The following is a 22232-nucleotide window of genomic DNA, read 5'->3' on the forward strand; positions in this document are numbered from 1 at the left end:
TTTGAGATCTATCAGTTAGCCAGTTTCTCATACATTTAATGTGTGCCATGTTAATTTTATATTGTTCTAGATTTTAATCAAAATATGGTTGTTACCAAGTCAAATGCCTACAGAAGTCTAAGTATATTACATCAGTGGTTCTCAATCAGGGGTACACAGAGGTCTTCCAGGGGGCATATCAACTCATCTAGATATTTGCCTAGTTTTACAACAGACTACATAAAAAACACTAACGAAATCAGTAGAAACTAAAATTTCATACAGACAATGACTTATTTACACTGCTCTATATACTATGCACTGAAATATAAGTACATTATTTCTATTCCAGTTGATTTATTTTATAAATACTTTCTCATTTTTACCATATAAACACTTTTTGAGAGCCATTGTATTACATTAACACTGTTACTTTTATCAACCAAACTTGTAATCGCATGTAAAAAAATCAAGTTAATTTGATAGGCTCTGTTTTCCATAAACCAATATTGATTAGCATTAATTATATTATCCACCTCTAATTCTTTATTAATTGAGTACCACATCAGTCACTCATTATCTTGCTAAGGATCTGTCAGACTGACCGGCCTAAAATTACTTGGGCCATCCAGTTTGCCCCTTTTAAATATTGGCACAGCTTTAGCTTTCTACCAGTCTTCTGGAACTTCCGCAGGGTTCCAAGGCTTTTCAAAATCAACATTAACGGTCCAGCAAGTTCCTTAGCCAGTTCTTTATGGTTCAGACACTTCTGTAAATATCTAGATGTAAGAGATCAAAGTGACTTGTTCCCAGAAATCCTGGGCTGTACCTCCATTGTATATTCCTGCTGGAATGAGGGTAGCATAGTAGGAGTGTCAGCTCAGAGAACCGTGGTGTTTCCCTAACTGTCAGGTCACTCTTCCTTTGGTCTTGGTAAGCAGCCTGTTCTTAAGGAAACAATTCATTCCATGACCAGATTTACAGGAACCACGACTGCAGAAAAAGTATCCACAAACAGGGAGGTGCGTACACCGAGTATGTTATGGCCACGCCACTCCTTCTACAGCTCACTGCTTCCCAGATGCCTGCTCTTGGGCTACAACTGCACTGAGCGCCTTCTGCAGCGGATGTGAACTGGGGACTTCCTTTGCCTATGAAAACTGCAACAGTTGTAATAGGGGAGCAGTTTTTTGGTGGGAATCACAGCTCAAGAAAAAGCACCAGGTTCAACTTGCGCCCCATAGGAAATAAGTGAATCTGAAGTTAAATATTAAACAAAACAGCAGGGGATAACGGGTTTATTGTTATCTCAAGTTTGCAAAAGGTGATACAAGGATAGGAGAAGGAAGGGTGCCGAAGAAGCAAGCAGGATGGACTCCTCCACAAAAATCAATAACGCTGCAGACATCTTGGTCATAGTCCTCTATTTCTTGGTAACCCTGGCAGTGGGAATATGGGTATGTCTGGATTTTTCTTCCTTAATGAAAATGTAGTTTATTGGGTTCTAGGAAAATGGCTTCGTAAAATAAAATGTACAAATTGCCTGCTGCTTTATTAGGGGGTGGATTAAAAAGTGGCAGGATGGAGATTATGTTGGGATTCACTGGGGAAGTAGGACCTGGTATGAGGCCTGGATTGAGGGTGAAGAGGATGAGATTGTGGTGGAGGAGAACATAGATGGGGCTTGGAGTGAGGGTGAAGGAGGGATATCTGTATGGATGGGACTATAGGAGATTGCTGATGGATGGAGATCAGGATAATGGTGAAGTGCAGTTTTTAGCAGGTTAGAGGTGGGGACCTGGTGAAGAACAGAGTGGGGGTGGAGGTGGGAATGGGATGGTAATGGTGCTGGATGGTTAGGGACGGGGTGCTGGAGCAGAGACAACCGCAATGGGAATTCATGATGGCGTAGGAATTGGAGTGAAGCGTGAGAGGTGGGGTAAATGGGGATTGCAGTGGGGTTGATTGTGGTAGGAAGGAGGGGGTGAGTACTGGACTGAGTTGTAAATGGTGGGGATTGGAATAGAGCTAAAGGTGGAAGAGAGATGGTAATGGAGTGGGAGATGGGCATTGCTGCAGGATGGATATGAAGTGGATGAGAGCACAGACAAGGTCTGGACACAGGAGAATGATGACTTTCCGTCAACGGGATTTTACTGAAGTTAGGCCACGACAGGATAATGCAGGATAGATTCACGCCCCAGCTGGTTGCAAACAAATTGTTAGTGTAGACAAGCCCTTAGAGAAAAAACATTTCTTTCACACATAATGTGTAAAGTGCAACAGAGGGTCCTGTGGCACCTTTAAGACTAACAGAAGTATTGGGAGCATAAGCTTTCGTAGGTAAGAACCTCACTTCTTCAGATGTGTAAAGTAAGTCTAGATACTGAAATGTTCAAAGGAAAAAGGCAGATAATTTTCGTTGTGATGCTGCCTTAGTGGAAAACACTTGTGTGTCACTAGACTGAAGAGCTGATATCCCTTTCAGGAACAGAGTCTGTATTCTATCTGAGGAGACATCAGAGACTGTCCACGGGGAAAATGCTGCTAGTCCCTTGAGGAAAGAGCCAGCAGTTAACAGAATGAGTCAGGGAAACCTGCCCCTCAGTGACCTGTGCACTCCCCTGAAATAACCCAGGAGTTCATGCCATAGAACAGAGCAGGCAGCTGCAGACAAAATCTTCCACACTAGCAGCCTGACAGAGTTTTGAAAAGTGATTAACTTTTGATGCCAATGAACTAGTTAATGTTTTTTCAGCACTTTGAAGATGTGAAGTACCTGCACCTGTACCTCTGGCTGAGTGTATTGGATGCCAAGGGTTGGATTGTACCAGACAGCCTGTCCATTTATTTCCCCCCACCAACCCAACCTCCCACAGAAGCAAAACACAATTGAGGGCCCATACCTTTCATGAGAGCACTGCTTCTTCCTAGTGCACCCTGGGGCGCAAGCAACCTCAAAGGAGCAGGGAAGAATGGGGAGGAGGCAGGACCTTGAGCCCCCCCATCAGCCCACTCTAGCCAGTCCATTGACTCAGAAGGGTGCAGCATGCTCTTCTCTAAGAGGTGTTGTGTCAGAAACACCTCCATTGCATCTTGGAGAGCTCTGGGAGGGAATCAGGCTTGTGCCTTAAAGGTACAATCTGACCTGAAGTATGATTATTGTAATTTATTATTGACTGTAATTCTTTGTAACATAACCTCCTGGGTCAGAAGAGGGCTGGCAGGTGGCATGTCAGGCACTGGAGCATTGAAGTTTCTACTTGTTTAGAATAGTTGCTAAGAAGCTTAATATTAAATGTGTCTCTCCACCAATGTTTTCCTTTTCCATTAGACAAATATTGATTCAACTATTGTATGTAGTGAAACATGTCCCTGTTTGTTTATTTTCTTGCATCTATATTAGGATCTGCAATCTGGCTCACTTTTGCTCAGGCCCTCTCTGGGCCTGTTCCAAAGGAACTGGAATCCCATTGTCTGCAAAGGGTTTTGGATCGGGCCCTATGAAAAATGCGAGGGAAACTTCCTGTTAAGTCACTCCTGATAGATATAAAATGAGAGTAAGGGAAATAATTCTTAACTGGCTACTCTGTGGCAGTGAAGAAAGGCTAATAAGTGCGGGTACCTTATCAGAACAGGAAAGGTTAAATTGCCATGCAGTAGATTCCTGCAGGGAAACTCTGGAGCACACTAGTATTGAGTAAGAAAGCTCGGTATGGCATCTCTAGTGCATGAACATAAAACTCGCTACATCAGCAGTTTTGAGGCCTGCTCACCTCAAGGAGTGCTCCTATGAGTGACAGTTTGCAGGCAACGCCCTTGGTTAGTGATGCATTTCTTGTGTTTTATTTTTATTGTATAGTTCATTGTATTTTAACATGTGCGGTGTTTAGATTTGGGTTTTGCAGGCTTCGTGTAATGAAAGTTGAAGCAATAAAGCTTGAAATGGTTAATTTGTAGATTGATATAAGAATCATTGCTCAGTCATTGTCAGGTCATGTTATTCCCTTCAAAATCTTTCTTCCCTGGCCCTTTCTGGGCATTATATTGGTTCCTCTTTCTCATTGATGCCCTGGTTGTTTATGCCATCAGGCATAGTTTGCCTGTTTAGAGCTGAAAATTTTAACCAGTCATTCTTTTTCCAGGCCATGTTCTTGTCTAACCGAGGGACAGTGGGAGGATTCTTCCTGGCTGGACGTAAAATGGTGTGGTGGCCGGTGAGTTCGTATTATATGGGGTGTGTGTGTATGTGTGTGTGTGTGTGTGTGTGTGTGTGCGCTTTTAGTCCACATGTAACGTTTGGCTGCACATCTCTTTCACCATTTATGGAATGTTTTGTACTTACTACCTCTCTGGACCCTAATGTTTTTGGTCGAGGGCCTGGCTCATGTGAGGTGATTGCTGTTAGGTATAAGGTACAGGGAGGAATTGATTTGTAGAAGTGGTTTCTGTGGTGCTGCTGTATTGCTTTCACTGTGGCCGTGCAATCTAGTCCTTTGCTGGAATGTTCATAATAAATTACTGATAACAAATCAGAGTTTACATTTATAATAATAGTACCAAGGACTTACACAGCACATTTCAGCTGTAGCTCCAAAACCACTTTGCGGAGGAGGTAAGTGTCATTGTCCCTGTTTTAAGATGGGGAAAGTGATTCACAGACAGGTGATTTACAAGCCCTCCTGAGGTCCCTTCCAACCCTGATATTTTATGATTCTATGAGGTGCAGTGACTTGCCCAAGGTCACCCAGCAGGCCAGTAGCAAGGGCTGAGACTAGAACCCAAGTCTCCTGAGTTAGTCCAGTGCTCTCTCCATTAGGTCACAATCTCTCTATTGAATGAGACTTCCTGGCAAAGGAGAAATCTTTCTACATAAATGTGGTTCTGTGACTGAATGCATCCCTGTATTCATAGATTCATAGATTCATAGATTCTAGGACTGGAAGGGACCTCGAGAGGTCATCGAGTCCAGTCCCCTGCCCGCATGGCAGGACCAAATACTGTCTAGACCATCCCTGATAGACATTTATCTAACCTACTCTTAAATATCTCCAGAGATGGAGATTCCACAACCTCCCTAGGCAATTTATTCCAGTGTTTAACCACCCTGACAGTTAGGAACTTTTTAATACCTTATACTTGTGCTCACTTAAAACCTATCTCTTTGTAGTTAAATAACCTATATTTATTCTTTAATCAAAACCAATCCAGTGTTGTGTTTAAACTGAATTGTTTGATAACTCCAATTAAAGTAGCAAACTGTTGTACATTGACCCCTTACGGGGCAGTGGACCTCTAATATGGGACTGTCCAGGAGAGGGCTGGGCAGTGCAGAATGTGTGTGTTTTGGGGAAAATTCAGAACTAGGAGTGTGTTGGGATCACCCTGCAAGTAGTAACCAAGGCTGCTGGAAGCTGGAGTGTGGCTCGTGTGTAGCTGGAAGGCTGCAGCTATACAAAGACACTCGGGGTGTGACGTGCATGCTGCTTGGCTGTTCATGAGTGGCCAGGTTGGGAGCTACAGCAGCAAAGCAGGTGGTGATGGAACCTCTCGCTAGTCTGGATTGCATCCCAGATTGTGATAGATGCATTTTCTGAGTGTCACTAATATGGTACTTTCGTGATCATCGTGGCAGTTCATCTTGGAAGGAAAACTTCAGTGATTGGTTATAAAACCTACCCCGATCCTGCAATTGGACCCATGCAACAGGACCTTTGCACTTGAGTGGGATTTGATGCAGGGCTCTGTCCACACGGATACAATTGCAGGATTGGGGCCTTAGAGAACTAAATAAATATTTACTGACTGTAGGAATTTTCAGAACATCTTTCAGAAATTCCTGCCCCTTTCTCAGTGTCTCCATTCAGTGTTGCCTGAATTGGGGCAGGATTGGAATTTCCATTTTCATGTTAGAGCAGGGGTAGGCAACCAATGGCATGCGTGCCAAAGGTGGCACGCGAGCTGATTTTCAGTGGCACTCACACTGCCCGGGTCCTGGCCACCGGTCCGGGGGGCTCTGCATTTTAATTTAATTTTAAATGAAGCTTCTTAAACATTTTAAAAACCTTATTTACTTTACACACAACAATAGTTTAGTTATATATTATAGACTTATAGAAAGGGACCTTCTAAAAACGTTAAAATATATTACTGGCACACGAAACCTTAAATCAGAGTGAAAAATGAAAACTCAGCACACCACTTCTGAAAGGTTGCTGACCCCTGTGTTAGAGCGTTGTCTTTCCAAGCAGGAGGAGGATCTCATGAGTAGATTAGGATTGAGAACATTCAGGTCCTAATAGAAACCATTGGGAAACAGAGAATCTCAAAGTTATTTTAAGGCAAATTTGTTTTGTGTAATCAATGGAGTGACACTGCCGTGAAACTGGATAACAAACACAGTGGTGAATCAGAACCTGCCTACCTGCCTCACTAAATGCACTAGGCCTGATTCTCTGCTGCTTTGCACTTCATATAGTTCTTTATACCTATGAATAGTGAGTGTAAAACACGATCACCTTGTACAGGTTCAAATGGTGGCTCAAGGTGCAAGGCAGTGGGGAATCCGGCCCAGTGTCTACAGCACAAAACCACCATGGGTCAGACCCTACACAGGGAAGTCCCCGAGGGACATAAAGCAATGTAGCCAGCTTTAAATTGCCTAAACCTCTTGTCCATGTAGGCGGCATATCAGAGCCCAGAGGGGATGATCTTGTACTGCCAGAATTGTCTCTAGGATCAACATTTGCTTAAAACCATCTTTGCCTCCTCCCTGTGAGCTCCTTCATTTTGGAATACCTACATACCTTCCTGTGACCTAACAGGAAATCTCGTCCTCTCCACCCTTGGCAGCACCTGGCAAGATAAAAGCAAAAGACATGGCAAGCTCTCAAATCCCCAGTTAAACACTTACATTAACAATACTAGTCTGGAGGGCTACTCTGATCAAGGGAATGTGAGATTCTGGAAAACCCTTTCCCTGGTTTTAGTCTAGGCCGGTCTCAGGCCTCTCAGTGCAAATAGATATGGTGGGAGGGGGGATAAAATATAAAAAGGCCAAAAAGTAAAAATACCAGCTTGATGCTGGGCCAACTAATGCAATATGTCAAGTGTTAGAGAAATGCTACTTCTGACTTCACCCTGGGGCAGTGCCATGTGTGATTATAACCTGGGAATATTCCAGGGAAACCTGGGTGCGTTTCCCAAGTCTGTAGATGGGGATGTTGCTTTATAAATGGACTCTTCCCATCGTAGTGTACGTGTTCCTTTTGACTTCGACTTATTGAGACTTGACTGCATGATTCATTGCTTTCTGCAATAGAGAATAAAAGAAAATATAATTCCAAAAACCTGTTTTAGAAATTACATTTCCATTGGCTTAGTTTCATTCCTCAGTTGTCATGCTGTTCCCTGCTATACCAAGCAGCCATGGGGCGTAGGCTGGGGATTAAGGAAAGAAAAGAGGATGGTGTTTTCCCTGTTCTTTGTTGAATGAAACGGAATGTTCCCTTTTTTTTGCGAGTTGGAGGGGTGAGGAGTTCAGCCAGATAATTGGAGGCAGTGTATTGTCTTAGGGAAGTGTTTATCTGCTCCTGGACAAACAGAAATCTTGATATCTTCATTATGTGGCCAATCTCTCAGTATTGACAAGGCCCTGGAAATAAACACACACACAATAATAAAAACGTCAGAGTTGGAGCCTATTTCTGTTCTCGGATTTTGGGCAAGGGAGCTCGGATTCACACAGAAACATCAGAGCCTAATCTGTGCTTTTTAAGAAATAAGTTTTGAAGGAACAGAAAAGCCAAAGAACATAAACTATCTGGGCATGAAAAGTTTAACAATAACTTGAAGAGTTTAGTGACTACTTAGTGGGAAATATTTGGAGACTTGTATGTGTGTTTCCCTTAAAACAGAACTTACACCCAGCTCTCCCATTTCGGGTCAGTGATATATTAATTTATGGGCTGGACAGGCCAAGGCTTAGGGCAACAGTAAATGAGTAACACCCAGCAGTCAAAGAAAGGAGAGAATTGGGATATGTAGATAATTTTTAACTTCAGTTTAATGCAGTCATGTTTCGCTGTTGCCCACTGAGTAGGTTTCTCTGATCATTGTGTGTGTGAAGGATTATTTTATAAAGTTCTTCCTGTTCGTTAATTTAGCAATTCTGTAGGCAGGTGGGTAGTGGGGATAAATATTTTGCTTTCTGTCCCTTGAAGTAGTGGACTGAGGTAGAAATATTTTAGATGTAGGCCAGGGTGAAACCACCACTGTTCAAGGTAAAAAGACCAACCAAACATTCAACCAAAGTGAATCTTTGATAGGAAAGGAAAAGTGCAGTAAATCAAACTCCTAATGACTCTGCCAAAACCCTCTAATGGGGCTAGTAGTGGGATGCCTTCCCAAGACTGTAGGCATTGGGTCTGGTGCCCGCATATTTGATGATGGGGAAGCTAAAGTATCCGGCTGGCTTGCTAAGCAACTAGCAGAGGCTGTGCTGCTTTCCAAGCCAACACATGCATATGAAGTCCCAGCAAGATGCCTAAAAAAATGGTTGGATATGCAAGGTTTGAGGATGTAAGTAATTGCATAGCACCAAGGGGGGTGGGGAGGAGGGACCCAGGTGATTCTACAGTACAACAAAGCCTATGCTGCTTGAGAAATGCATGTCCATCTCTCTTGTTTAAAGGATTGTGTGGCATTTTAAAATTACCTGAGTGTAGATAAGAATGCAAAATGTAGATCTTGCAGAGAACTTAGGGCAGCAGAATAGCAAACCTGCTCTCCTTTCTCAAGGCAGCTGAGTCTTGATAGATGCATGATAAGGTTTTACAGAGGCGCTAAGCAATATGCAAGTTTGAGTGGTTAAGGGTGGGGAGAGCTGTAGATTTGCACAAATACACTTTTGTGTCCCAGAATAATTAAGTTAAAAAAAAATCCAGTGTCATTCCACAAGGGTAAAGTCCCTACCTAAAGAGGTGGATCAGTGGCATGAATAGTGCACTGTAGGGGCTGGGGATTGTTTCCGTTACTTTGCTAGGCAAAGTGTAGGATTTCCAGGTTCCTTAGGAGGCCTGTGGGGCAGCAAGCACCAGGACTTCGGGGCAGCAAAAAACCAGTGAAAATAGTAAGGCGAATAGATTAATGAATAATGTGTCAAATATACAGTAACTTTCATATAGCTGCAGCCTGACGGTGCTTTCCTGACTAGTGAGCCCCTGTCAACAATTGACCTGTCAGAGGATTTTAAAGTAACCTTCTCCTTCTCTCTCTTTCAACAGTCTTTCTTCCCTTTCCCTCATCTTTCATCTCCTCTCTTCCACTATATCTTTCATTCTCTGAACAGTTGACCCCATCCCTTTCAAACCCTCATGCCCCCTTCTAGTTCCACTATATCCTTTCTGAAATGCAGTCAGTGCTAACTGGTGGAGGGAGCTACTTTTTCTCTGAAATTCCCTCAGAGAAGCAGGCTCAGCAAGTGTACCCTCAGGGCCCCACATCCTATGCATGTTCTGTTTGTCAGGTCTGTCCAGAGGAGAAGAAAACCCCACCCAACTTGTCATACCTCTAACAGCATGATCATAAGGGGAGATCATTAATGGCCAGATCCCTGAAAATTGTAACGCTGACCCTGTCATGAAAGGACAACCTTCCAGTAACATGGAGTTTCTTGGAAAATAGGCCAGAATCCTTTAGTTTATGCGGGGATATGTTACAGCCCCCACTTACTCTGATTGATGAGATTCCGTGTCCAGCCCTGTCTGGGACAATCCAAAGTTTAAGGCCCAGTTTCTCTATCTTGCGTCTATGATGTATCTAGAAGAAGGCTGGGATTTATCAAAGCATCCTAAGGGCATTAAGCCCTTTGAAGATCCCAGCCCGAAAAGTTAAGCAGAATTCCCTGGACATCTGCATTATGTAGATACTCTGGTTTAATTAAAACATAGTAACTGCCATACATGCTGCCAGCCATCAGCTAACCTCTTCCACATAACTTTTTCTTGCTACAAATTACTAAAGTATTGGAGCAAATTTCTTTTCACCGTTCTGAATTCAAAGATCTGTCCTTATGTACATACATGTAATTACTGAAAAAGATTTTGGTTTTAGATTGCATTTGTAACTAGTGTATACTGATCTTATGGTCCTCTTGTACAGAGTCTTTCCTCTGTCAGAAAGACAAACAGAAGCAGAAAGTAATAGACCCGTATGTTGGCATTGCTTTGTCCTGAACTGGGAATAATGACTGTTGTGTTTAATGGAAATGTTTTGCTAACTGCATTGGTTTTTGTTTGGTTTTGTATTTTACTTTAAAGAATGTACACAGACAATACAATACTGCCATGTGTAAAGCTGGGAATGTTACTCTGTGGTGTTGTATTAATTTAGATGGAATATATGGGCCCCAAAAGAGCCATCCATCCATCCATCCATCCATCTTTATACAGTTTAAACAAGGTTTGGTGTTTGGTATACAGAGACCTCAGGCTGCCCAGTTCCCTAGCAAACTCACCTATGTTTAACCTATTATTAAAGATACAGAAAAAGAAGGAAAAACCTTTACAGCATTTGAAATATAAAGTATTAAGTAAGGCTCTCATTTTATAAACATCCCTTGTTCCTTTTCCCTTCAGCTGGAGAGAGCTTTTAGAAAGAAATCCCCCTTGTCTGACAGTCGCTTAGATGGCATTAAAGATAGTAATAACTGTCTTTTGGGGCGGGGAAAGAGGGGAAGTTAGCTGAGATGGGCTTGAGTTGTTATTTAAAGTCCAGTCCCATTTCCAAAAGACAAAACAAGACAAACGCACCCAAAAATGGGAGAGGAAAAATTAGCAAAGATAGAAAATACAGTTTCTGGCTTTGGTGTTGACTTTCACTTGCAACCTCGCTGCTGGAAACAAACAGGCACAGCGCACAACATATCAGCCCCTTTGAGACGTGGCAAACTTGTATTAGCATCAGGCTGTTTAGGACATTGGTTTTAGCTGCCTCTTCTTGGTCAAAGGCTCAGGCTACGTCTACACTACGGGGGGGGAGAATCGATTTCAGATACGCAAATTCAGCTACGCGAATAGCGTAGCTGAATTCGACGTATCTGATCCGACTTACCCCACTTTGAGGACGGCGGCAAATCGACCGCCGCGGCTCCCCCATCGACGGCGCTTACTCCTACCTGGGCTGGTGGAGTACACGCATCGATTCGGGGATCGATTTTCGCGTCCCGACGAGACGCGATAAATCGATCCCTGAGAGATCAATTTTCTACCGCCGATCCGGGCGGGTGGTGAAGACTAGCCCTCACAGTGGTGTGCAGCAACAGTGACAGTGGTGAGCAGAGGCATCACTCACCCATCCCACGAGCCTGGGGGCAGGAGGTGAACCCACCTGAACACAGCCCGGGACTCTGGGACTTCGCTGCACCCCACTCATATTTGTCAGCTGAGGGCAGAAAAGGGGAGTGGTTTGTTAAATAGGCGTTTGTTTATTGGACTTTCACACCACAAGGTGGGAAGCTGAAGCAAAAGTCTACTGCTCAAGACAATGTGGGGCCAGTGCTTACTTTTGGTTAGCATACTTTTGAGTAATTGTTGCTGTGTTTTCCCAGATTAATGCTGTATTTCATCTCCTCTTAATAAAGTTTTCTTTTGTTATACTCAGACTCAGTGCTTGCAAGTGGGGAAGTATTACCTTCTAGAGGCTCCCGGGGTGGGTAATATATTGTTTCCCAAGATTTCTGGGTGGGGGCTCAAGCTGGTTCTGTTTTGTAATGTTAAGAGGAACCTCTAGATATTGAACCTGTCCTTTGTTGCTGCCGCCACCACCTGGCAGAAGGATTACATAGTTATGATCTCCCTTTTGTGAATCTCTGTCTTATTTTTAATCCAGCACTAACTTCTTTCTTTCCTTCGATCCGTACATATCAGCAGTTCCTGTTTCTCCCCGTTACTCAGTCTGTGGGATCAATACAGGATGTTACAGGTTTTAGAGATACCAACATTCCTTGTACGCACATGTGTCACTCGCATGTACTGCACCCTTGGGCCAGTAGCTGGACCTACCATAGCAGCTCCCAGAGTCCCATTCAGGTAACCTATTGTCCCTTGATGGAAGCAAACCAAGTGCAAAAAGGGTGCGTCTCCCACTGGAGATACAAGCCAGCCATAAGGCTTATGGATCTTGCGCCCAATGAGATGTATCTTATTTTCATGAATCAGCCTCTTGTCCCTGGAGCAGCTTAGATGTGTGACATCAGCCTTTTGTGCTAGCTGCCCAGACCTCTAGCCAAGATCATTGGCTGCTCATTCTGCAATACATCACCCATGTGTTAGTTGGAAATGTTCTCCAAAGAGTTGAAATTCTGTATGGGTGGAGGCCACGTGCTCACCTTAGTTGGAGAAGGGAGTATTATCATTCACCAGTGTCCCCTCTGGATGAGTTAATATGTGATGTCCTGCTCAGTCCTCCTTGTCTGTAGGGATGATGGCTGCAATGTTGGGTTTTAAGAGGGGAAATCAGGCAATCAGGTCTCATAGTGACGGCAAACAGGAAATCTCAAAACACCAAATAAGCACTTTTTTTTTTTTTTTTTTTGTCACAAATACAGCTCTTATTTTAGCCAAGGCCTGAGCCCAGGATCTATGACCCAAGTCTGTTCTTCTCTCTGTTTCCAGATTGGTGCTTCTCTGTTTGCCAGTAACATTGGCAGTGGGCACTTTGTGGGCTTGGCAGGCACAGGAGCGGCTGCAGGAATCGCCATTGCAGGATTTGAATGGAACGTAAGTGGTACACATTTCAATAACATTGTAACCTTGGGGGTATCCAAAGAGATCAGGTGAGCCCACATTGTCTAAAAATCCAATTCACTCTAATGCTGTCAGAGCCCTCACCCAGCGGCACCTGCCTCCCCCAGGGCTGGCGACTGGCAGAACAACCCACCACAAGAACACTTTGTGTCGATTCCCATTCCCCCAGTCTCTCTCCCCACTCCCACCTGCAGCCCAGTCAATGGGAGAAGAAAAGGCCATTACTATATTAGGAAACCAGTTTCCACAGAGGTGTTTCTCTCTCTCTCTCTCTCTCTCAATATATTGGTGATTTCCTCCATTCTATCCTTGTCCTTTGATTGCTTTTCAAATACTTATAAACAACATCTCCAGCTATCAGGGGGAAAGGACAGCTTTTCTCATCTCATCTGTATCATTTTTGCTGAGAGCTTGCTTTGGGACTAGGGGGAAAGGAGTATTTTGCTTTCCTCCAGGCAGTGAGGGATTTAGGGTTGCCTTCACCCCCTACTTGTCCTCTCATTTCCCTAAGGGACGGCAGCGAAGGAGTGCAGAGGCTTGCACCATCAGTGCTGGTCTGTTCTCAGTCTGTTGGGGGCAGACCCCTGACCTATAACCAAACACCTCACTTGATTAAAAGTACTACGACTACTGCCTGGAGTGTGGCAGAAGAACCGTAAAGGTTTGGGAAAGGATCTGGGGGAGAGAGTTGAGACGAAAGGTAACGTGTCCCCTCTCCTCAGTCAATTTTACCTGTAGCCCTCCATGGATGTATGTGTGACCGGGAGGAGATACAGGAGTTGGGGAACAGCCCCTTTATGCTGTATTTCCCCTTTCAGGTCAGCCGGTCTGAAGGTGCAGTTTGCATCACATGTTACCGCTGCCCTGAACAGCACTAGCTTCTCCACCATCAGTACTCCTTGGAGGGGAATTGGGGACATAGCCACTAGGAGGTCAGTTCCTGGCAGCATGGAGTCTGGAGCAGACTGCTGTTTACCTGGTGCTCCAGGAAGATCTGGTCATGAGAGAACTTTAATGAGCCAAGAGCCTTGGGATCTAGCTCTTTCCCTTGGATCCTCAGCCTCTGGAATAATAGTGGCCATGCCCCTGGCTGTTGCACTTCACAAAGGAGTTTATTCAACACCACAAAAGATCTTGGAGGTTTGGTGTTTTCCTGTAATCTGGTCTGAATCATCAAGGGAAGCATGTGGCCCTTAGGTTTATTTAAAATAGAAGTGTGCGGGGTATGAAATGAGCCCCATATAGATTGCAACTTCTTTGTGCATGGGGGGAGTAGACGCTCGCTTAGAGACATGCACACGTTGGAATCGGTTAGTTTAAACTCTCGCTTTTTTTAATTTTCTGATGATGCTGAAACAAATCCAGGCTCCACACTAAGGTTACTTGGAACTTCATGACATCTGAAGGGATAGAACCGGGATCCTCTTTCAGGATCCTCTGTCATGTGAGCTAAAGAGCTCTCCATTAGTTGGTAGCAGTATGCAGCCTAAGACACACAGTTGAGAGGTTTTGATTAAGTCCAGTAGAGGACAGTGATGTACATGTTCACCCATGCACACAGAAGCCAGCTAGTTAGCTCATTACAATACGAACAACACAATGGAACTGACAAACATGCTAATATACATGGGAAAATGCTGCTTTGGGATCCACACTGATTCTGTTAGCAAGAGAGAGAACTGGACCCGATTCTGCTCTCACTTATACTGCCTTTGTGTCAGTGTAATTCCATTGACTTCAGTGGGGTTACTCTTGATGTACATGGATGGAAGTGAGAGCAGCATGGTGCCCAGTATCTCTGGCATGTCCTATGCTTGATCTATGAGCAGAACTTCAGAGAGGTGATAAAGAACTAGCGTGTGGATGAGAGATCTAGAGTGCAGTTCTGAGAGCAGAATTTAGCTCTATATTTGTTTTAATGTGCACAAGTCTGCATAAAACAAATCGCTAACGTTTAAGTAAGAAAAATGAATGTACGATCTACAATAAAATATCTGATGCACAGAATATACAGTATGTAGTATAGCAGAGCTACCATATTTTACAGTATATAGTCCCAAATATGAGAGTATTATATGTCTTATAATGTATAAGGGCACCTTATAACTACTCCCACTGCAGAAGGCAGGTCAGTGGGCTAGTCTGGTGGGTGACATGGGTATGGAAGTAAGCTCTGCTGTCCAACACCTTGGAGAAGCAGAGCTAGTCACAAGTGAGACTTGTTCAGAACACACTTGGATTTGTTAGTGGAATGTTTCCTGGTGCCGGTGGCTGCCTGGAGACTAGATGGAGGGGCTAGTAAAGGGGGCTGAGGTGGCATCCCTAGACTTCCTTAACATTTCCCAGTGGTAGCAACAGTGAATATGCAGAGGTTTCTGGGGGCTTCTGTTGTTTACAACACCATGTTGTCTAGATCTGCTCTGGGCACGACTAATGAAACAGTGGTTTAAGCACCTGTGCCCAGGGTACACTAAGGCTGGGTCTACACTACAGCGGGGTTCCGACCTAAGATACGCAACTTCAGCTACGTGAATACCGTAGCTGAAGTTGCGTATTTTAGGTCGGCTTACCTGGTGGTGAGGACGGGGGAAAGCCGACCGCTGCTGCGCTGCCGCCGACTCCGCTGCCGCCTCTTGTCGAGGTGGATTTCCGGAGTCGACGGCAGAGCGATCAGGGATCGATTTTACCGCGTCCTCACGAGACGCGGTAAGTCGATCCCCGATAAACCGATTGCTACCCGCCGGATCGGCGGGTAGTGAAGACGTAGCCTAATGCTCTGGTAGTTGCTACTACTAGTGGAGCTGCAGTGGGATAGTGCAACCAAAGGAAATGTTAAGACCAGTGTTAGACACACGACCAACGTATTTCTCCATGGACCGACATGGGAAAATGCTGAAGCACTGTTCTCTTTGATACTTCAATCAGTCTGCTGCAGTGGGGGGCTCTTCCTCAGGTGCTTCTATTGGACACCTAGGGTGAAATCCGAGTTCCAGTCAAGTCAAAGACAAAACTCCCATTGACTTCCGTAAGGCCGGGACTTCACCCCTGGAGTTCCAACTGTAAAATGCCAGACAAATAGAAAGAATGAGGCCAGGGGTGCCTGCACTGGCCACCGTTTTACTCACTGCAGCCAGATACGTGGCCGTGGAAAGTGCTGGTGACAGGACCAGAGGCTAATTCAGCTGTTCTTTCCTTGGTTACAGGCCCTGATAATTGTATTTGCTCTTGGCTGGTTGTTTGTACCCATCTACATCAGGGCTGGGGTAAGTACAAACACTAGGTTATGCCTTTTATTGTTCCCAGTTTTAATCTTTCTTTTTCAGCCTGCTGTGTTTGTGGGTCTAGCATCATCACAAAACCATTCTCAGTGGGAGGAGAGACCTGAATGTGACAGGGACTCGATACAAGTTGTTTCTGTATGTATTTAAACAAGGAGGTCTCTGTGGCTTTGAGATCCTGACATGAGGAGCATTTGACAGTGTCTTTCTGTGCTTCTTGGAGGCCATCTACGTTTCTAGTGCATTTATCAGTGTGGTATCTGAACGGAAGAGCCTCTGCCCCCTATGGTAGTTGTCTTTTGCTCAGAGTGTGAATTCTTCTCCCTCTCCCTCTGCAGGTGGTGACAATGCCAGAGTATCTCAAGAAGCGCTTTGGTGGCCGACGGATTCAGATGTATCTGTCAGTCCTTTCTCTGCTCCTCTATATTTTCACCAAGATCTCAGTGAGTTAAGCTTTTCTAGTTCCTCTATTCTAAGTGAAGTTCGTATCTGTATTATTATTTTATGCTCACATAAAATCTCTCTACACGTGTAGTTCACTTCTCTCATTTGTTGCCTGGACTCTATTTAGGTAGGTAAAAATCTGTTTCCATGTTGTCACTCTTCCGTCTAGCAGTGCTGACCGTCCAAATCAGCTCTACAGCTCTGTGTGTCTGTGCCTGTTGGATTGTACCAGGGGACTCTTTCTCTAGATGGTGGTTATGATTTAGCTTTCTTTTTCCGGGATTTTGTTTCCATGTGTGTTCCCCTCTGGGACAGGTCAGGCTGGCTGGAGCTTTGTACTATATACTGTATGCGCCATCTCAGGCGTCAGTGACAGAAACCGAAGAGAAGGTCCCAAACTATCAGAATTTTAGTACCCGGTTCTCTGCCTTTGTCCCCCAAGGGCAACAATTGCTGCTGCTTACCCAGGAACATTCACCCACCCCATTTTCAGCATTTTGTTTTAGAGTCTTCTTTCTAAAGTCCCCCATTCTGACTCCTGGGCCAAATTCTCCTGCCCCAGAGTATGCGTAACTCTCTTTGGCTCTAGTGGGAGAAAAGGGGCCTTGGGCTTTCAAGGAATGGGTTTTTGTTCCCACTTTCCCACACATCCTTCCATCTGTATTCTCAGCTGAACTTGCAACCTGTTAGTACTAATGAAGCCAAAGAGAGGAAGGCAGGTGGGGAGAAGAGAGATGGGGTTAGAAAATAAAGGAGTGGAAAAGTGCAAGGAGAGGAAGGGAAGGAAGAGGAAAGAGCCTGTCTGTGGATCAGTTTGAGCTATGAAGTGTGGCTAACAAGGACATTGCAGTAGCGAAGGAAGTTGTGATTTTCTGCCTCCTTTTGAAATCATGTTTCCAGCCAAGTCCACAGGTCAGGCAGACCTGGCTCTGTTGTTTTCCTGCAGTTGCCATGGAAGGTTACTCTTTGCTCTCTGCATAGGAGCTGAGTGATAATAGTCCAATGTAACCTAAAAGAGCTGGCCTTTTGCTCTCATTCTCACACTCTTACAATAATTGATTCTTACCAAGGTTACAAATTAAATAGGCTGGGTCTGTGGCAAACCCCCAAGTTGGCTTTTGGGCGTTTTCATTTCTGTAGCATTTATTTCTGTGAGGAGCTGTCAACATAACTGTTGTGTTTTATATGTAGCTGTAATTGGAAATGTTGCATCCATGTAATTGGGCATGGTTTTGTGAACACATAGGTCTAGGGCTCCAAGCATCCCTTGCCTATGAAGCTGTTGGCTTTATTTTGTAAAGCTTTATGGGACTTATGTTAAGAGAAGATGATCAAGAATTACTAGTAGGTAGATTTTTATATTGCTTATAGATAAGGGTAAGTTTTTGTCATGGATATTTTTAGTAAAAGTCAGGGACAGATCATGGGCAATAAACAAAAATTCACGGCAGCCCGTGACCTGTCCCTGACTTTCACTAAAAATATCCCTGACAAAAGGGGTAGGCGGGTTCAGCACCCACTGCTGCTGGGGTTCCCGGGTCCCCCACCTCTGCAGTGGGCGGGAGCTCAGGGGTCTCCCTGTCTGTGGGGCTGGGCTGCTGCAGGGTCCCCTCGCCCCCAGGGCAGCTGGGAACTGCAGGGTCCCCCAGCCGGTGGCCATGGCTGGGCAGTGGCAGGGGGTTCCTGCCCACCTCCACTGGACAGCTACGGGGTCCCGCCACCGCTGGGCACCTGCAGGCCCCTCCCTCTCCCCCCCGCCGCGGCTGGGACGCAGCAGGGTCCGCCAGCTGCCCAGCCAGCAGGCAACGGGGGCTCCCCGCAGCTGTCCAGCTGTGGCAGGGGGACCCTGCAGTTGCTCACCCATGGCAGGCAGCAGGGACTCTCTGCAGCTGCTCAGCTGGGGCATCTGCAGGGTCCCTCCACCAGGGCGGGGGCTGGGAGCTGGGGGGGGAGGGGCTCACTGGGAACTCCAGCCCCGGGGCAGAAAATGTCACGGAGGTCAATGGAAGTCACGGATTCCATGACTTCCGTGATCTCCGTGACATAATCGTAGCCTTACTTATAGAGTGAAAATATGGTTGTGTGTGACCTAGTTTCATAACCTATTTTTAAAGTTGTTTTTTAGTCCTGTGATTCTCTAATGAAGTTGTAACTGAAATGAAAAGAAAGGGCTTATACAATGGAAATGTACGAGGAGCCATGATTCACATTGTGATATTAACATATGATTGGACGATGTATAAGACATTCCAAACCACAAAGGACAAAATGAAATGACTGGTTAAAAACATGTTGTTAAGCAGGTTAAAACTGAAATGTAGGGTATGATGGAATATGACATTTGTCTTTGATTGGATAATCATAGTTACAAAACTAAACACTGTGAAGAAAGAACCAAGAAGAAATAACAGATAGAATTGTAAAATAAATTGGACCAGTGGAGTTGATAGACACTGGACCCTGGATTAGTGAGTTTCCTCTCTGTATTGTGCTGATTAATCCTAGATGTCTAATCTTTGATTAATAAACCAACTTATCTTATTATTTGATGTCTCATTTAATTAATGATCAAACACAAGCCATTATTACAATTTGGAACCCCAGATATTGCACATCAGTTGTAGTATCAGTTTGGGCCAGTTAAGGCAGGGTTGTGGCCTAATTATCCTGAGGTCCCTTCCAACCCTGATATTCTGTGATTCTATGAAAGCAGTGGCAGTGCAGAAATTTTAACTCTAACTGCTTACTGGCCTAAGTGCATCTTGAAACACACCCAGTATGCCTGTCAGCAGGGCACCTTCTGGGGGCAGGAGATTAATTAATTAATAAGATATAATACATTACTGATAACGAAACACTAAAACTGCGACACGTCACAGCACTGGAGCATAAAGAAAGAAATATCAACTGACAGGTCACTACTTCTTTATAAAGGACTCCATATTTCAGAACATGGGGGTGGTTCACTTGCGTTAGATACAATTTATATAGCTGACCCCTGGATTTATGTGTGTGAGAGATATTTCCAGACTGAAATGGACTGGAAAAGGTAAAGATTAAGACATAAAAGTTACAGCCATGGACTATCTACCGATGGCATGTATGGCTCAGTTGTAAAGTTTAGAAGATGAGGGAACAGAATAAGAAATTGAAACATCAGATGGAAAAGCAACCTTAATATGTCCCTAGTTCATACCTTGGAAAAGCCTAAAAAGGAAGTGCAAACATGAGAGGGAGGAGGTGAGGGAGAGAAAAGAGAGAAGCAGAGGTTACTGTGGCAGGCAGAGGACCTTAAAAGTGCCTACAGAGTGGTTGAAGAACAGCTCACCACAGCATATCAAGGCACTCTGGTTGATCCTAATAAGTGTAAGCCAGAACAAGAGGGTCCACAAGAATAGCTTTGGGTATTAAGAGGGCAAATGGCAGCAGCTGGTCTTGGGGGTTACCCCTCTGAACCTCCTTATCTGGGCCTGCCTGAGGAGGATGACTGGGAAGTTTATTACCAGGAATATGATTTGGAATGTGATGGCTCAGGGTTGCACAACTTTTGGGAAAGCCCTAAGTTAGCGTTGTTTGTGGCAGCTGGTGGAGGTAAGAAAAAGAAGGGACAGAAAACAGGTTCTCCGGGAGGAAGGCTAATATCAGGGCTGCTACCTGCTACCACCAGAAGACCTGGAAGAGCAGGGTCTTGTCAGGGGAATTTGGGTACCAGTCCAGAGGAAAGCTTAGATGAGAAGGAAAGTTCAGATGGAGAGGGAAATACACCTAATGTCCCCTGACCAATATAGAAGCATTAATCTTTGTAGACCAGCTTATTGGAATATGAACACAGTTGATTTCATCATTCTGCTTGCTAGGAGGGTTAAAATAACAGGCAGGGTTGTATCATCTTAATCAGGGAGATTTTAATTAATGTGTTACAAATGACTGTTGATAAAGATGCCTAGAATGCTCTCCCCAAAGTCTATAGATTAGGGAGAATGGTGTTTAACAACACTGTGAATATTCTCCAGCCGGGACTAACTGGAATAACACCCGTAACAATATTAATCAGTCTCTGGGAGAGCATCCCATGAACTACCATGAATGGTTATCCTCTGTATGGGAATTAAATAGGGTGGTTCATAATTGGCAGACCGACACCCTGTATGCAAATCTTTTAATTAATAATTCTGTTTTGGGAATTTAGAATTTGGGGGAGTTGGTAGCTTCCAAGGGGGCTGGCTTTTGATGAAGTTCTCAGTTTAATGATCAAAGCACATCAGGGCATTGTGGCTGCCAAGGCTGAAGTTGAAATAAAGTGCAAGGTCACTATGACACCCAGTGCAGTTCATATTTGTATCTTCGCAGTATCGCTTTTACATGTGATTGTTGGGGTTTTGCCCAATGTGCAATGTTCTATGTTCCATAGTTTCTCTGCTGCAGAGGTTCCCTTCCTTTTTTGGGCACAGTTCCTCCCCTGTGTGATGCACTAGCACTGGGCTCCCCTTTTTCCATGTTCCCTTGCAGAATTTGCTGCCGTCTCTCCTTTTTCTTGCCCATTTTCTGCCTCTTTTCTCTTTTGTTTCTGTTGTGTGTATTTTTTGTCGTAGTCCCCCCCATCTTGTTTTGTGGCTCTGTTCCACTGCTCTCTAGGAAACTCCATGCTGTCAGGGTTGACTCCATGGGGCTCCCATAACCAAGATGAGTTCTGCAGTAGCAGAATAGAGAAGCTTAAATCAGTCAGCTGCTGCATGAGCCTACAGCACTGTGTGAGCTGTTGCCATGGTAGCTTTCAGGTAGCTGAAAACAGGGCCGGCTCTGGCTTTTTTGCCGACCCAGGCAAAAAAGCCTCCCCCCGCCCCACGGCGGGGAGCGCAGCAGGGGAGGGGAGGGCGCCGAGCCCGGCAGCGGCCCCACTCTCCCCGGCCGGCCGGAGCGCCAGGAGGAGGGTGGCGAGCCCCGCCGCGGGTCCTCACTCCCCGACGGGCCGGAGCGCTGGGAGGAGGGCAGCGAGCCCGGCCGCGGGCCCGCTCTTCCTGGCCGGCCGGAGCACCAGGGGGAGGGCGGCTGCGCTCTCCCCGGCTGGCCGGAGCGCCCTGGGGAGGGCGGCGAGCCCGGCCACAGCCCCGCTCTCCCCGACCGGCCGGAGCGCCGGGGTGAGGGCGGCGAGCCCAGTCGCGGCCTCGCTCTTGTAGAAATGGTGGGCAATTTTAAGAAAATCATCTAGGCAAGGCATTGGTGACCAGTAACTGATTGATTAAATTAAGACTAGGTATCTGGGAAACAAGTACCCGGATGCTCCCCCATAATCTGAAGGAATTTAAAACCTTCTGAATGTGTTGCAAGTGTTCCTTGGAATTCTTTAGCTGTAATGGTAGTTGTAAAAGGACACTCCTATCATTAATAGTTTTGCCATGTGCTTCCTGAGTGATGTGTGCATAGCTCTGGAGTGATTTTTTTGCATGGAGAAGGTTTAGTACGTTCAGAGATATGATAACGTTTTAATTGTATCCCTAACAAGGAAACATTAGCAGTAAATAATGTAACTGGGGGGCAGAAGAGGTGAACTTGGAAGGTGATTCAGCAAATCCAAGGAGTTTACGTATTGCTCAGGATGTTAAATAATTAACTGTTTCCTTGCGGGATCGTTTTATGACCAGTAATATTTGTAGCCATGCAAACTAAGCTAATACTAAAAATAAATGAACCTCAAGCTTTGGGGCATAAACTGATCAGCTGTGAG

General features: G+C 45.0%; 1 protein-coding gene across 1 annotated transcript in view; it reads left to right on the top strand.

Annotated features, from left to right (window-relative positions):
- Positions 1 to 1346: 1346 nt before the first annotated feature.
- Positions 1347 to 22232, top strand: part of LOC113405480 (sodium/glucose cotransporter 1) — a gene marked incomplete at its 3' end in the record, with an annotated part of 28076 nt that continues 7190 nt past the window's right edge. Inside the window, exons 1-5 of the mRNA XM_026646696.1 lie at positions 1347 to 1436; positions 4125 to 4196; positions 12654 to 12758; positions 15989 to 16048; positions 16402 to 16506. Of these exons, the coding sequence (XP_026502481.1) occupies positions 1350 to 1436; positions 4125 to 4196; positions 12654 to 12758; positions 15989 to 16048; positions 16402 to 16506 (429 nt within the window). The remainder of the gene's footprint in view (positions 1437 to 4124; positions 4197 to 12653; positions 12759 to 15988; positions 16049 to 16401; positions 16507 to 22232) is intronic.

Source organism: Terrapene carolina, unplaced genomic scaffold, assembly GCF_002925995.2.
Source record: "Terrapene carolina triunguis isolate 2854851 unplaced genomic scaffold, T_m_triunguis-2.0 Scaffold39132, whole genome shotgun sequence".
In the NCBI taxonomy this organism is placed as follows: domain Eukaryota; kingdom Metazoa; phylum Chordata; order Testudines; family Emydidae; genus Terrapene; species Terrapene triunguis.